Source organism: Platichthys flesus, chromosome 6 (genome assembly GCF_949316205.1).
Source record: "Platichthys flesus chromosome 6, fPlaFle2.1, whole genome shotgun sequence".
Classification (NCBI taxonomy): domain Eukaryota; kingdom Metazoa; phylum Chordata; class Actinopteri; order Pleuronectiformes; family Pleuronectidae; genus Platichthys; species Platichthys flesus.
The window spans coordinates 4,484,658-4,499,113 of record NC_084950.1 but is presented as its reverse complement, the minus strand read 5'-3'; the positions used below and the strand labels follow the sequence as shown (position 1 = coordinate 4,499,113).

Sequence of the window (14,456 nt, the reverse complement as noted above, 5' to 3'; positions counted from 1 at the left end):
TAAATTAAGAATAAAAAGTAAACAGGAGGCAATATGTGATTTTCAAACGGACTTTAGCATGTTATGACATTTTCCTCCTAGAGGCAAGTTGGCGAATCTTTCACAATGATTTTAAGGCAAAGGACAGGTGAGTCATTTACTTTGTAGAACTTTTGGCCTGTTGCATTGAAGTCTCTGAAGTTGAGAGGATTTGGAGATTTCTGTTGAAACGGCCGCAGCTTTTCAGAAGTCTCTCAGCTCCCCGTGCTCGGTGTGTTCTCGTGGAGGCTCTGCAAGGCCAGGTCCGTCCACTTCATCTCCTGCTCTTTCACCGACTCCGTGGATCCCCCGTTGTCCTGCTCAGCTTCAGGCAGCTCACTCTGACAGAGGACAGGGAAGAGAAGAAGCCGTGACGCTACATTTTTTGATTCAAAGTTTGTGCACCTCACACAACAGCTGAGAACAGATCGAATTGGACTGGTTCCTTGTGTGCTTAGTCAGATTTGTCATTTGTATTGTGTCGTAATCCCATTAAACCTCCACTGCTCAGCAACTAGCTGCAGAACAAATCCACAACACACGAGGTTTGATTGATGCTCACAGAAAGAGTTTGACATCGATACGAGATGAATGAACAATGACATCTTTTGCTTTATGGAAAACCCCAATGTCCGATTAAAAATTGTGACTGTAAACAACCTGTGAATGTTGGTTTCCTGCTGAAGCTTGTAGTGATGTGTATGTGACGCTTTTATATATGAATTTAAAAGAGGAACCGAACAAGAAACAAGTAAACATGGGGTTGTACACAATAACACACAGGAGCATACAAGGGGTTTAGTACAATACACATACAAATTATATAAATATCCTGCAGAAAATTTAAAGTTTTAACAGATAGAGAACGGATGTGTTGGGTAGCGACACACTGATCCAGGTGCAGTTCTATCTATGGTCTCTATGTGGCGCTACAACACGTACCAGGGGTATGGTGACATCCTCATACGGCAGCTTGTCTTCCCTCCAGGCGTCGTCGGTGAGATCCAGGACTCTCCCGTCTCTCTGGATTTCACTGTCCATCTTCTGAGTCCAGATGCTAGCTTCCCCCCCTCCGCCGAGCTAACCACAACAAGCCTCCTCACTGGGGAGGAAGATGGCGACGAGAGAGAGAGAGTCACAGTCCACCGCTGCTTTTACAAGTTCACTGACTGCTAGACAAACAAATCAAAGAACACCGTTCGAGTTTAAACGCGTTTAAAACGTGTTAGTTGTTTGAAACGAGTGGTCGCGTAAGTTGTGCGTCAGCGAGTTGACGCTTGGTGATGATGTAGGCAGTGACGCCTTCAAGGGCTGTGGGGAAGATTCTTGCTTTCACAAAAAAAATGTGTTCGTTTATGCCTGTGATAACAGAGCCGTTATTGATTAATTATAATAATAACTTAAATCTGTACACAATTGGGTATTTGTGTGGAATCAATGGGCCACATGACATGGAGCCCATTGGCAAAAACCCACGTGTGATACAATAGCAATATTCATATAAAATATTTGGAGCAATGATGTTTGTGGGTCACGTTTTTTAAGTACTAATATTCACATAAAATATTAAATGCAATGGAATAAAATAAAAACAGACGTGTCTAGAAGATCTAATAATGTCTCATAATAATGGGTGTAATCTTTGTATCTGGGGTTTAAAAAAAAACATTTACTTCCTGCTTACTTCACTTTGCAAATGTAAAAGTAAACTTGCAAATGAGACCTTATGTTTACATGTGTCCATGGTGACCAGGGGCCGTCTCTCAGCCCTGGCTGAAGCCAACGTCAGCATCAAGACCCAACACACATAGTTCAGCTGCTGTACAACGATTGAAGGTAAGTTTATTTATCTGCTAACAGGCAGGAGGCTGTGGGATTCAATTCAGAAAGTGTTCAGTCAGTGAAACTGTAAGTGTTGCCGTGTAAAGTTTGCTAATTTTAATTTAACTTCAGTTGATATCCACGATTAGCTCAGCTGCATAGTTGGGCCCTGAACAGGTTGCCAACGTTAACCACGACCTACAAAGCGAAATATCCCTGTTGTATTTGTGTTGTTAGACACCTTAATATAACATACTTAACACCTTATTTTCAAGAAATTAAGAAATCCATATATAAAAAATGTGTCATTCTTATCAAGCATGTTAAATGTAGCTGCCACTTGACGTTTGTGTGGTTTTCAGAGGTGTTCATGGGAGTAATAAAAGGGCAATCACCTCTTCACCTCAGTTCAGTGTCTTGGTTGTAAATGTTTTGTGTAATCTGAGGTTGGTGAGGAATTCTGATATCTGCTACAGGCTCTGCAGAGATGTCCGCTTCTCAAGATCAGAAGATAGCAAACACATGTGCCAGCCCTGGAAACCCAGTGTTCACCTGCATGATGACTCCAACAGGGAAAGATGGACGACCATGGCTGAGAACAAAGCACCAGAACCCCCTGTACAGAACCTCATATGGCGACATCGGCCGTCTCCCGCCAACCTATGAAACCGCACCTTGTACTTTCCATCCAAAATCACAAAAATTCTCTGCGGAGCTGGGCCGGGCTGGGCCGTATCGTGACACGTCCTTCAACACAGCACTGGACCGCAGCCGAGTGAACGACTGCCCCAGTTTACATCACACCATCTAAACACATATGCATGAGAAAACCTTCTGTTCTGTTCTGTCCTGACCTTCCTGTAGTTTAGAGGAGACTAGTACAAGTAGACAGTGTGAGAATGCCTATTCAGTGTGACAACAACCTTAGTATTGGATTATGAGCTAAAGCTCTTTAATTACAGCATTAGGTCCGACCACAAGAGCTTGTCCTTTCTTTAAACTAAATGAGACATTCCCTGATACTGAATACAATCTGTGGAGTAACTTTTATTCCATTACTTTATGGAAATAACTTTGTCTGTCAGTGTCTGTTTCATTGCTAATGTGGATGCTACTTCATTTTTCTTAAATATCTCCTATACCTTCAAACATGTGATTTATAGTTCAGATGCCTAAATGATTTTACATCAAAGTGACCAGGATTTGATGATTCATATTATGCTCATGACAACACAGAGTTCATTGGACTCCTACCTGGACCCTGGACCGTGGACCTGGAGTCTTTTGTCTCTCTGCTGTATTTTCTGATTCACACACCTGAATGACCTTTGGTTCGTTCCTATGTTAATATTAAATAAATCTGTTAGTGAAACATTGAAGATTCACTTGAAAAAAACGAGTCTCTTCATCCTTGGTTATTCAATCAAAACATCCCATATGCATGATAACCTCACATTTATATATTATGTTGTTCTGGAAACGATGAGTCTTAACTGGATTCACATTTAAAATATGAAAACATGTGTTTTATAGAACCACTTTTAAACTTCTAATTTCTGACACAACTTGTTTTATTCATTAATTTATACAGATTTTCTTACAGTTCTTGAAAGCAGCCTATTGAGGTTTTTTTGTCAATGTCTTGACTGAGGATTGCGTTCACTGACCTGTAAGACAATTTGACTTCAGAGCATCTGGTTGACGTCTGCCTTTAACTCCTGCTTTTGTTGACATTTATTAAAGCTTATGGATTTGCAGTGAAATATATGATGTAAACATAGCAACCCTCGGTGGGACGTACACAATCTGAGCAACTTCATATTAGCGGTGCATTTTATTTTCTAATGTAATGTAATAATACCTTCATAACTTTTATTATAGCTTTAATTCTGAAGCTCTCTCCTCATAAAACAATATAGGAAAAAATGACAGACACACACAAAACAAAAACAAAGACAAATCCCAGACAGGTTTAATAGTCTTTAGAAGAGGAGACATGTCTGATTTATAATGTCTCTTTCCTGTGTTGACGTTGTGTCTTCATCAGAAGTCCTCCTCCTCCTCCGCCGCCGCATCAACAGCTGATGATGAGCAGCCTGTTAGCCGCCGACGCTACGGAACTTAGCAAGCAGCAGCTAGCGGCGCGGTATCGTTAAAACGCGTTAGAGGAGTTAGCCCCCCCGTCATGTGAATGTGCTTTTCACGGACGTCTGCGTAACGTGTGTTGTGGAATATCGGCGGGGTCGCGTACACGTGCTTCGCCGGCTTTAGAGGCACACGCTCGGCTCGCGGCTAAGTCACGTAAGCTAACTCGAGTCGTTTTGACAGCAGGAGCGCCCCGCTAATTGGCTAACTGCTAGCGTTAGCCGGTTTAGCCGCTACCCAACGCCAGCTGGCTAACCTTTTTGGTGAAAGTGCTTCGGCTCAAACGCAAACACGTAAGTATGTGTTGAAGTGACACAACGGACTGAGACCTCATAGTTTGTGACACTTGTTTTTTTTATTGTATCGTAAAGTATCGTAACACACTGCTGGTGACTGGTGGGTGGCTAGCTCGCTAGCTACCTAACCGGAGAGCTCTTATTTTGTCAACAAGGCTAATTTATTTGCAGACATTTAGTAATAATGATCATTCTAACACAAGGTGACTTTCACCAGGAACATCAGCTTCAAACTGCAGGTCGTTGTGTTGTAGCCACTTTGCTTCAGAGATTCAAAGCTGTGTGGCTGATGTTGATTTTCTATTTTAGTTTTCACTCTTTTACTTCATTCGGGAATTGACCCTTTCTCTCGTGGTGTGTCTCTCTCGTGGTGTGGATTTTTAGCTTTTCTTCTTGCAGAGCACGATCAGCTGTTAGACAGTTAAATAAACAAGTCATTAGAACTCATGTGCAGAGTTTAACTTTTCTCTGTTTTCTTTGTGTTGCTCCCACAGCTGTTGCTGCCCAGAAAGACAACTGGACCTGAATCTGTCAGATGATGTTAAGAGCTGATCTCGATGCATCACCCGACCCTGCCTCCTGGTCCGTTTAACTAGCGATACGTTAGTACTCCCCCAAACAATCCCAAATCTCTGCTTGGCAACACTATGGTCATTGACACTAACTCCACCCGGCCCACCGGGGTAAGAGTCCCCTTAGTGCAAGCCCTCCAGATGATATGATAGTAGCAGCTTGGATCACTTTCTGTGCCTGCAGGAGCCTTGCAAAGGTTCTGCTCTTCCTTTCCTCCTCAAACTCCCTTCCCCCATTCTGGGAGACCCTTGCCAGTGTGGTCTCCAGCTCTGGAACCATGGGTAACAGCTGTGTGTGCCGGGAGGATAGTGACTTGGAGGACCATCACCACGGGTCGACGAGGGTGACCCGGGGACAAGCGAGACGGGTGGATCATGGTACAGGTGGAGGTTCTGACGCTGGCGAGGCAAGGAGCAGTCGGCCAAGGGATCCAGTCAGGCCGCCGCGCCGAGGACGAGGGCCACATGAGCCACGGCGGAAGAAGCAGAACGTGGACGGCCTGGTGCTGGACACACTGGCTGTCATTAGGACACTTGTAGACAAGTAAGTCTAGTCATGGAAGATTCAAAGTGGTCTGTACAGTTAAATTAATATTCTGTAGTTTAAGAATGTTTGTTGTGAGCTCTCAACTAAAATAAATATGAACCAGAGTCGTGAGTAAATGCTGCAGACTTTACCTTCCCGATCAACGTCAAAAAGTTATTATTTTTAAAGTTTGAATACTTTCAAAATACCTTCGTGATTTACATGTTGATAAATATGCACTAAGAATTTGAGTAGTTAGACCAGTAGCGGAGCCCCGGCATCAAGTTTTTTCAGGTATATTGAGTCCACATGCATCACTAAATGCAGAGCAGAGTTTGTGATGTACAGCCTGTTAACATATTATGTGGTCTGTATTTATTTCAGTGATCAAGAGCCGCCCTACTCCATGATCACTTTGCATGAGATGGCAGAGACGGGTAAGAACTTTAAAACACACAATGAACAAGGCTGTTGTTATGAAAAGACACAGCTTTGTGGTTGAAAATAAACACATATTACAGCGGTAGGATGGGTTTATTTGAATGAGGTGTCAAAGAGACAGTGTCTAACTGGAGGAACGGGAGACAGGCTGCAACATCACCTGTGTTTTGCTGCTTACTATCCTGCGGCAATACTGCTGCCTCAGCTTTTCTCCAGCTTAGAGGAACATTACATCACCTTGGGAAGGGACATGACCTACACTGCAGACATCATGTGATGGCTACTACGTGTAAAGTTTGTATAAATAGGATTTTGCTTTTGCTCTATTGAGCAGCTGCTATCCTCTGTGTTGCTGACAGTAACTGACTGATCCTTGATAGAGTTTGAGTCAATTTGAACATATGAGCAAGTGTTTTTGGTTTATTGTGTGTTTGCTTTCTTGCATATGGTCAATAACTCTCTCTCTGTCTGTCTGTCTGTGTGTGTGTGTGTGTGTGTGTGTGTGTGTGTGTGTGTGTGTGTGTGTGTGTGTGTGTGTGTGTGTGTGTGTGTGTGTGTGTGTGTGTGTGTGTGTGTGTGTGTGTGTGTGTGTGTGTGTGTGTGTGTGTGTGTGTGTGTGTGTGTGTGTGTGGTGTCAACGCTTATGTGTTAGCTTGGGCCTTGTGTCATGCACATATGGTGTTTGATGCTCAACATGGAGTGGTGATGTGTGGCTTGACAACAGCGAAGCTGAGTATTGGCTTGCAATGCAGATACAGAACTCTGAAGGCAGCGAAGCAGCAAGTCAACTCAGCCAGAGAGTCACTTTTATGCCACCATGATACATTATTCATAAGGCTTTAATAAGTGATATGGTTAGGGAGAGTGTGTTTGTTACTGAGTCATCTAATGGACAGGAAACCGGTGTTTTTCTATTTGTGATGCATCCAGTGCTCGTAATGCAAGAGACTGACTCAGCACAGTTCAGTAATCTTTGTGTTATCTGGTTTAATATGGCAATTAATCATGAACAAATGATCCAGAGAGTAGAAGCGTCTCTGTTTTTAGATGAATATACTGAAAAACAATGCAAACACACATAATATATAATGTATGTTTTTATCAAGTCTTTAATAATACTCATGGTTTTACCAAACATTGTCCCCTCAAAATTTAAGAGAAAACACTCCTCTGCAAGTATGTTGTCACCTTGTATTAGCAAGTATAAATTCAACGCTAGGTGGATTTTGAAAAAGGTTTCACCTTAACAAGCTTACAGGGATATTGGAATGTGTGCACTTTAAGCCCAGAGGCTATGAAATTAGGTGAAGGCGTTAGCTTCTTGAATATGATGGATAGTGTTTGCACAACTATGCAACAGAAAACTAAATTCCATAAACTGCACTACTGTCTATGTTAAAGAGAAAAGGGAGATGAAAGCTTTGGACGATAACTAAGACTAGCAACTTCAGGTCTTGGAGAAAAGTCTATTGGAGCAACAGAATGTTATTCATCTAAAGGGGTGGGGGCAGAAGTAATACTGGAGGCAGTGTGGTTACAATTGAGAAATCCTTTTCATATTGTCTGTGCCTGCCTATAAATTTCTCCATATTGGCAAGAGATGGCTTGAGAAATAGAAAATGTGTTTGGAATAGAAATGGACATCTCCACCTGGACAAATATTCATGGTTCAGGAAGAATAGATAGTATACTGAATACATGACTATAAGATTTACTACCCTATGAACTGTGAGATTGGAAGATGCTATTTCCGGATGAGTATAATATTGTCTTTTGAAAACCCACCTAAACCCATATTAAGTTATGTTAAATATTGAGACAATGGGTAAATATAAACGTTTGCTAAATGCTTTATGCAGCCATCCAGAGTTATGTCTCATAGTTGTATATAATAAGATTTATGTGAGTCATTAGATAAATGCAGGCACATACATTTTAAATGAAACCATTCTTCTTTCCTCCCTCAGATGACGGTTGGCTGGAGGTCGTCCAATCTCTGATTCGAGTGATCCCATTGGACGATCCACTCGGCCCTGCAGTGATCACCCTTCTTTTGGATGAGTGCCCCTTGCCCACCAAGGTTAGTCTTTCATACATACATTGATATATACAGTATATATATATATATATATATATATATATATATTCAGGAGGATGGTTGTCGTCATACTTTGTATTGTTGAGCTTGTCACTGCTCAATCTGACAACTATAGAGCAAGGAGTCATGTTGTGGTGACGACTCAGGTAACATCAAGTTTACATAATAAGAGTTTGGCCCTGTTAATAAAGTCAGTTTTATTTTCCTATATATTTTCATTCTTACCATTATCACCTTTTTCTTTCCCTGTTAGCAATAGCAAGTGTGTGTTTGGTCTTGCTTGTGTGTCCTGGTGAGACCTTTAAACTGAAGACACACCAACACATGGGTATTTGTGCCACTTGGGGGCAAATCTAGGGCCAATGGTGTCCTAGCTTTTGATGTTCAAAGTAGAATTGATAAGTGAATGGGATAAGTGAATGCATTATATCAATAACTTTTCCCCACAGGGGTAATGGAACAAACATTTGAGTGTGTGTCCCCTTTCTACTGTATTTTCGCCCACTCATGACTTTACTGGTTTGACTTTGAAGTCTTGAGATCCTTTATCTCCATCCTCTCAAACTTTTCATAATTATTCATTGAAGCTGTGTGCATGTGACCCTCAGTAGGATAACTGGTCTCTATCCTCTCTCTAGGATGCTTTGCAGAAGCTCTCAGACATGTTGAGTCTGAGTTCGGCTGTAGCACAACAGGATGCTCTAAACCCTGCGAAACACAGAAACACCACAGCTGTCCTGGGATGTCTGGCAGAGAAACTGGCCGGTACAGTCCACTTTTACTGACTTGATGTATTTTTTTCAAACCTTGAAGCCAATATTCTTGGTCTTACACTGTCTGGTTTGCTATGTTATTACTCACCATGATCATGTAGACTCTTGAAATCAGACCAAGACACTGATTGCAAAAGCAAAAGATTTGTTTGTGTGTGAGTCAATTTACGAGAACGTTGCATTAACCTTTGCTCAATTCCTAATCCTGTGTTAAAGAAGTAGGCTGTTATTATCCAGAGGGATATCTATTCTTTTTGTGTCTTGTTGTAGTTTGTTGGTAATTTGATTTCATCAGAAAATCTTTATTTTGTCAAAAACATAAATACAGAACAGCAATAGTCAATAATAATCAAGGAGCAGCTTCACTTTCTAAGTGAAGAAAACACTCAATACTGTAAACTGAGGTTTAAATACAAAGCAACTGATAAACAGATATAGAGAAGCTGAAAGGTTTTCACAGCTTTCTGACTGTCCACAATTATACATTAATTTTGCTCGGAAACAAGTAGTTAAGGACAGAAGCTAAAAAGAATCCCTTGTTTCGTCGGGACAGAAACAGACTAGAAGCAAAGTTTGTTTTTAAAACTAGTCTTTTTCACTTCTTTAATTTTGCTCTCTACCTCAGGACCAGCCAGTATTGGACTGTTGAGCCCTGGAACCCTAGAGTATCTTCTGGAGAGCCTGGTGAGCAAACATACACACACCCAGTCCGCTGTCTGCATGATTATGATTCATTTTGTGAAACACTCAATTTCCTAAGTTTAATCCACTGTTTTTTGCCTTTTCAAACTTGGCTTCTCAGCACGTGGCTCTGTCCTACTGATAAATCAAGAAATCTCTTGTCTTTCTGTTTAACCTACGATTTTCTCAACAACTTCACATGTGCTCATTGTCAACGTTAAGGGTCACAAAGCAAAATTCTGTGTTGAATGAGTGGTTGTTGAAAAAATCAAAAGACGGACAGAAAGAAAAACGGTGAACTCAATTATTTGTGTGTAATTTCCAGAACAGAAGTTAGTGTTCTGGTGTTGATGGTGTTTTAACACCAGCTGTGTAATTGTTGTGTGTTTGCAAGAAAAGTAATTCAGTTAATTCCAAATGCTTGTACATCTTCCTGCAGAGCTCTGAGGCTCATCCCACTGTCATGCTGTTTGCTCTCATCGCTTTGGAGAAGTTCTCCCAGACCAGTAGGTTCACTCACTGTAACATGAAGCCATTTAAAAAGTAAAAACTGAGAGATTGGAACACGAGTGACTTCTATGCAAAATACAACAGAAAGTGACCTTGACCTCAAATCAGTGACCTGCTGTCTTTCCTAGCTTTTTTAAATTGTGTTGTTTAGTTATTCCTTCGCACAATTCTCACGCCTGCTTCTTTCCCTCAGGTGAAAACAAACTGACAGTGTCCGAGTCTTGTATCAGTAATCGACTCTCTGTACTGGAGTCGTGGTCAGAACAACCCGACTACTTGAAGAGGCAGGTTGGATTCTGTTCACAGTGGAGCCTCGACAATTTGTGTGAGTAGCCCAATGTTTTCAAAACTGTATGTTTCCTGAAGAGTCTCTTTCATCAGGAATATGTGAGAAAGAAACTTGTTGTCTGTCCAGTTCTTAAGGATGGTCGTCAATTCACCTATGAGAAGGTCAACCTCACTAACATCAACGCCATGCTGAACAGCAACGACGTCAGCGAGTACCTCAAGATTTCCCCTTCTGGACTGGAGGTTTGTCTGTTTCTAATTTTACTTGTTTTACTCAATGCCCAAATATACATGTTTTCTCTAATCTATATGAAATCTGACTTTCATATTTTTCTTGTTCCCATCCTCAGGCTCGATGTGACGCCTCGTCCTTTGAGAGCGTGCGTTGTACGTTTTGCGTGGATTCAGGCGTGTGGTACTATGAGGTGACGGTTGTCACGTCAGGCGTGATGCAAATCGGATGGGCCACCAAGGACAGCAAGTTCCTCAACCATGTAATCCTCTTCAGTGTTTTTAATTTTGAATCTATATTTGGTCTCAGCGGACACAAACTTAATGATTCTGTATATGTGTGTTCCACAGGAGGGATATGGAATTGGAGATGATGAATACTCGTGTGCGTACGATGGCTGCAGGCAGCTCATCTGGTACAACGCTCGCAGTAAACCTCACTCTCACCCCTGCTGGAAAGAGGGTATGCTCCATACACACACATAAACACACAGTTGTGATGTAGGACTACTAATTAATTAATTATAAACAAGAAAGAAATTTGAAAAGTATAACAAAAGAGACATGTTTAAAGCAACACTTTTAAACTCTTTAACCTTATAACAGCAGCTTCAAAATGAGTCTGATGGTTCACTGAGTTGGAACATGGAGAATGTTTCCTCTTTCATTCCCACTTCTCTTCCTGAGTGTCTGTCCTTGCTCTATGAAACTTTGGTGGAGTGGGTACGCTCTTCAGTCGTCAGAATCAGGTTCAGCAAGTGGAAGAGAAACGCTACAGATCAGTTAATAAGATTTGGAAGTTACCACCAGTATTAACGCCCTGGTTTACCTCCAACATAGAGGGATAATAGGATTCTGAGACTACATGTGTGTCGTGTGTAGGAGATGCCATTGGCTTCCTGTTGGACCTCAGCAAGAAGCAGATGATCTTTTATCTAAATGGACATCAGCTGCCACCAGAGAAACAGGTCTTCTCATCGGCCACGTGAGTCCACACAGTCACCTTCTGAATTCTGGTCACCTTTTTGTTCTGTAGCACTGGTTTCACTTCTTTCCTCTCTTTTTCTCCTTCCTTCCTTGCTTTGCTTATGTTCTTTGTTGTCCTATTCCTCCTCCTCTCAACTGAACCCCCATGTTTTTATCCCTTCTCCTATGTCTCTGTCAGGTCGGGTTTCTTCGCTGCAGCCAGCTTTATGTCGTACCAGCAGTGTGAGTTTAACTTTGGGGCCAAGCCTTTCCGTCACCCACCCTCGGTCAAGTTCAGCACCTTCAACGACTTCGCTGCACTGCTGCCCAGTGAAAAGATCATCCTCCCCAGGTACCAAGTTAAACTGCTCCTCACAGTGATTTGTATGACTGTGTCTAAAATAGAAGACACACTGACAGCTTGGGAAACCATGTGTAATATGATGTCTTACCCAGTCTCCCTATAGCCAGTGAATCATGTGGTTACACACAGGGTTCAACTCGTAGGTAGGATATGATAGGAACATGACTCAGCGTTTTGTTTTTTTTCCAGTTTACAAAGCATTTTCATTTCTCTTTCATTACTCCAATTCATTTACACCTACACCTCAAAACAGCTGCTTCTTTGGCCAAACTGCCTGCAACCCTTAGCAAAGAAAGAAGCTCTGATTACAAGACACACAGAGGGAGAGTAACTTCATTCTCCGCCATTATTCCACTACAACCCTATGTAGCATGTTGTTGCTTACAGCTATCGCAATGCAGTACAAGTACATCATGACGATCTGCAGTGCTAAAGTGACATTTCAGTCCACACAAGAAAAGCCGATTTAAAGAGATGTCTGTCAATGGAAATATTCATTAGTTTTGTGTGTGTGTGTTTTCCAGACATCGCCGTCTGGCCTTACTAAAGCAGGTTAGCATCCGGGAGAACTGCTGCACCTTGTGTTGTGACGTTATGGCCGACACGGAGCTGCGGCCCTGTGGACATGGGTATGTATAAGTCTGATTTATCTTCTTTGTAAATTTTTGAAAAACTATAAATACGGTTTTGGCTGAGAGGCTTGACGTCCTATCCGATCTGCCTGGTTTGAGAGGAACTGGCAAGAGTATTTAGTACTTTGTAGAAGCTGCACCTGCTGCTCTTTTAAAGTACTAATTACTTGTAAATAAAATATTTCATGTTTGGACTTTTAAAATCCTCTGTTACCTTGGACAAAACTTTTATTTATTTACAATTAAGTCTCTGAAACCATAGTTGCTATTGCATTAATTCTGACGTTTTCTCTGAAGGGATAATAAAATCCTCTTTAATGTTGTGTTCTTCCTCCATGTTCTTGCAGTGGTATGTGTATGGAGTGTGCCTTACAGTTAGACACGTGCCCCTTGTGCCGCCAGGACATCCAGACCCGAGTAAGACTCATTGCACATGTCTCCTGACACACTTCCTGCCCCTCCTCCAGTAAGGAGAGACAAGCAAGCCCGACAGCCTCCTCCTCCTCCTCTAATCCCCTCCCATCCAATGGGGCTGCGAGGATGGTGCCACAATGCTGTGATGACGCCAGAACTGTGAGTTCTGGTCAGAGGACACAGCGACGGAGGGGTGGAGAGAAGAAAGAGAGGAAATAGGAGGAGGGGAATCGAACCACAGCTGGATCACTCATTTACCTGTATCTCCTCTTTTGTATCCTTCTGACGCCTCCTTGGAGAAGCTGGGCCAAGAATCTTCATCTTCTACAGACAGTGTGTTTGTCAGATTTATTTAAAAATATAAGAAAAGAGCAGGCGTGAGGAGCAGAACCAATTAGACCAGATTAATGACAGAACTAGCTTCTCATCTGCAGCTATCCCCCGGTCAAGTTATCAGAAACACGGATCCTGCTGCGCTTACAGCATAGAGGCTACAGCTATTTAATCCCTTCACCCCCATGCACACGTCTGCAAATCTGAAAGGGCCGGTTAGCTGGAAAGAAAGCTGCCTGCAGTACAGTATTAAAGCCACGGTACAGATAAATCCGAGATGTATCACATGTCATGTTTTTTGGTATAGATATTCGAATTGTGTTGTTCTTGAGGTAGCATTTCATTCTTTTCTCAAGGTTGTACCACAACCTCTCCTTTTAATCTGCTTCACTGTCTGTACTGATTAATCACCCAGTGGGTGTTTGCCTTCAGAGAGATATTCTAGAATTTACTCTTTGTGTAAAAGAACTTCAAATTTGCAGAATTATTCCTCGAGTGCGGTTTTCTGATTTGAATTTATTTACAAAAGATGTTTAAAATCAAATCAGTGGTGGAACAAGAGAGAAAAGAAATGCCACATTTCTTTCTTATTTACAAACAGTAAAGAAACTACATAATTTAGAATCTCTATTAGGACTCACTGATTTTCAACATGGCTGACCCTGCTGCTTTTTGTGCTGTAGTCTTTGCTCAGATGTCGATCTTTACATATGTATGTTGCAACCACAAGAAAATAAATACACAGGGATTCAGATTTACAGAGACTTCATCTGTAAAATTAAACTTTTTTTTCACCCCAATTTTAATATTTGAGGAGCCAGTGTGAGGGAAGTGTGCGTCAGTGAACCTCCACCCACCACCTCTGAAGTTTGTCATGGATTTCTTGATTGCAGCAGCTAACAAAGTCTTAATTTAAGTTTGTGATCACACAAACACATGCGTCTGTATTAAGACGATTCGTTTTCAATCCACAAGATGTGATTAAAGTTAGTTTTGTAAATGAAGGTGAGCTGAACACCGATTTAGAAACTTGGCTGAAAACTATAGCAGATCTAGTTGATCATCACCTGATCAGTAAATCCTCTAAAACAAATGTGAATTGTCTTTACTCTTCATCAGTTTACTAAACAACCCAAGGTCAATCTTAAGATGGGGTCATACTTGAAATAAATTTGCATATAAATGGTGACATGGCCTTTTTCGGTTCAGTACAGTAAAATGTGTTTGTTTCATTTGCTTCAAATCACATTACTCTGTGATATTTCTTGCAGGGTTGATCTATTCAGACTTGAAGTTTATCCCTCCCTCTCTCCTCTATGTAACACTGCACTGCTCTCTGCTCTTTTC

General features: G+C 41.6%; 2 protein-coding genes across 2 annotated transcripts; one reads left to right on the top strand and one right to left on the bottom strand.

The window, feature by feature from the left end:
* Window positions 1-36: 36 nt before the first annotated feature.
* anapc13 (anaphase promoting complex subunit 13) lies at window positions 37-1,313 on the bottom strand. The gene is made up of 2 exons (XM_062390426.1): window positions 961-1,313; window positions 37-359 (listed from the first exon to the last, which is right to left on the bottom strand). Exons 1-2 carry the CDS (start codon window positions 1,057-1,059, stop codon window positions 234-236), a joined length of 225 nt encoding a protein of 74 aa, XP_062246410.1. The 5' UTR covers window positions 1,060-1,313; the 3' UTR covers window positions 37-233.
* A 2,601-nt stretch (window positions 1,314-3,914) lies between these two features.
* Window positions 3,915-13,863, top strand: rspry1 (ring finger and SPRY domain containing 1). Its single transcript, XM_062390269.1, has 15 exons — window positions 3,915-4,277; window positions 4,775-5,396; window positions 5,763-5,815; window positions 7,787-7,899; window positions 8,556-8,682; window positions 9,316-9,374; window positions 9,811-9,877; window positions 10,075-10,206; window positions 10,297-10,412; window positions 10,520-10,663; window positions 10,752-10,863; window positions 11,283-11,385; window positions 11,566-11,718; window positions 12,255-12,359; window positions 12,710-13,863. The coding sequence occupies exons 2-15, from the start codon at window positions 4,999-5,001 to the stop codon at window positions 12,804-12,806; spliced, it is 1,779 nt and encodes a 592-aa protein (XP_062246253.1). The 5' UTR covers window positions 3,915-4,277; window positions 4,775-4,998; the 3' UTR covers window positions 12,807-13,863.
* The last annotated feature ends 593 nt before the right edge of the window (window positions 13,864-14,456 follow it).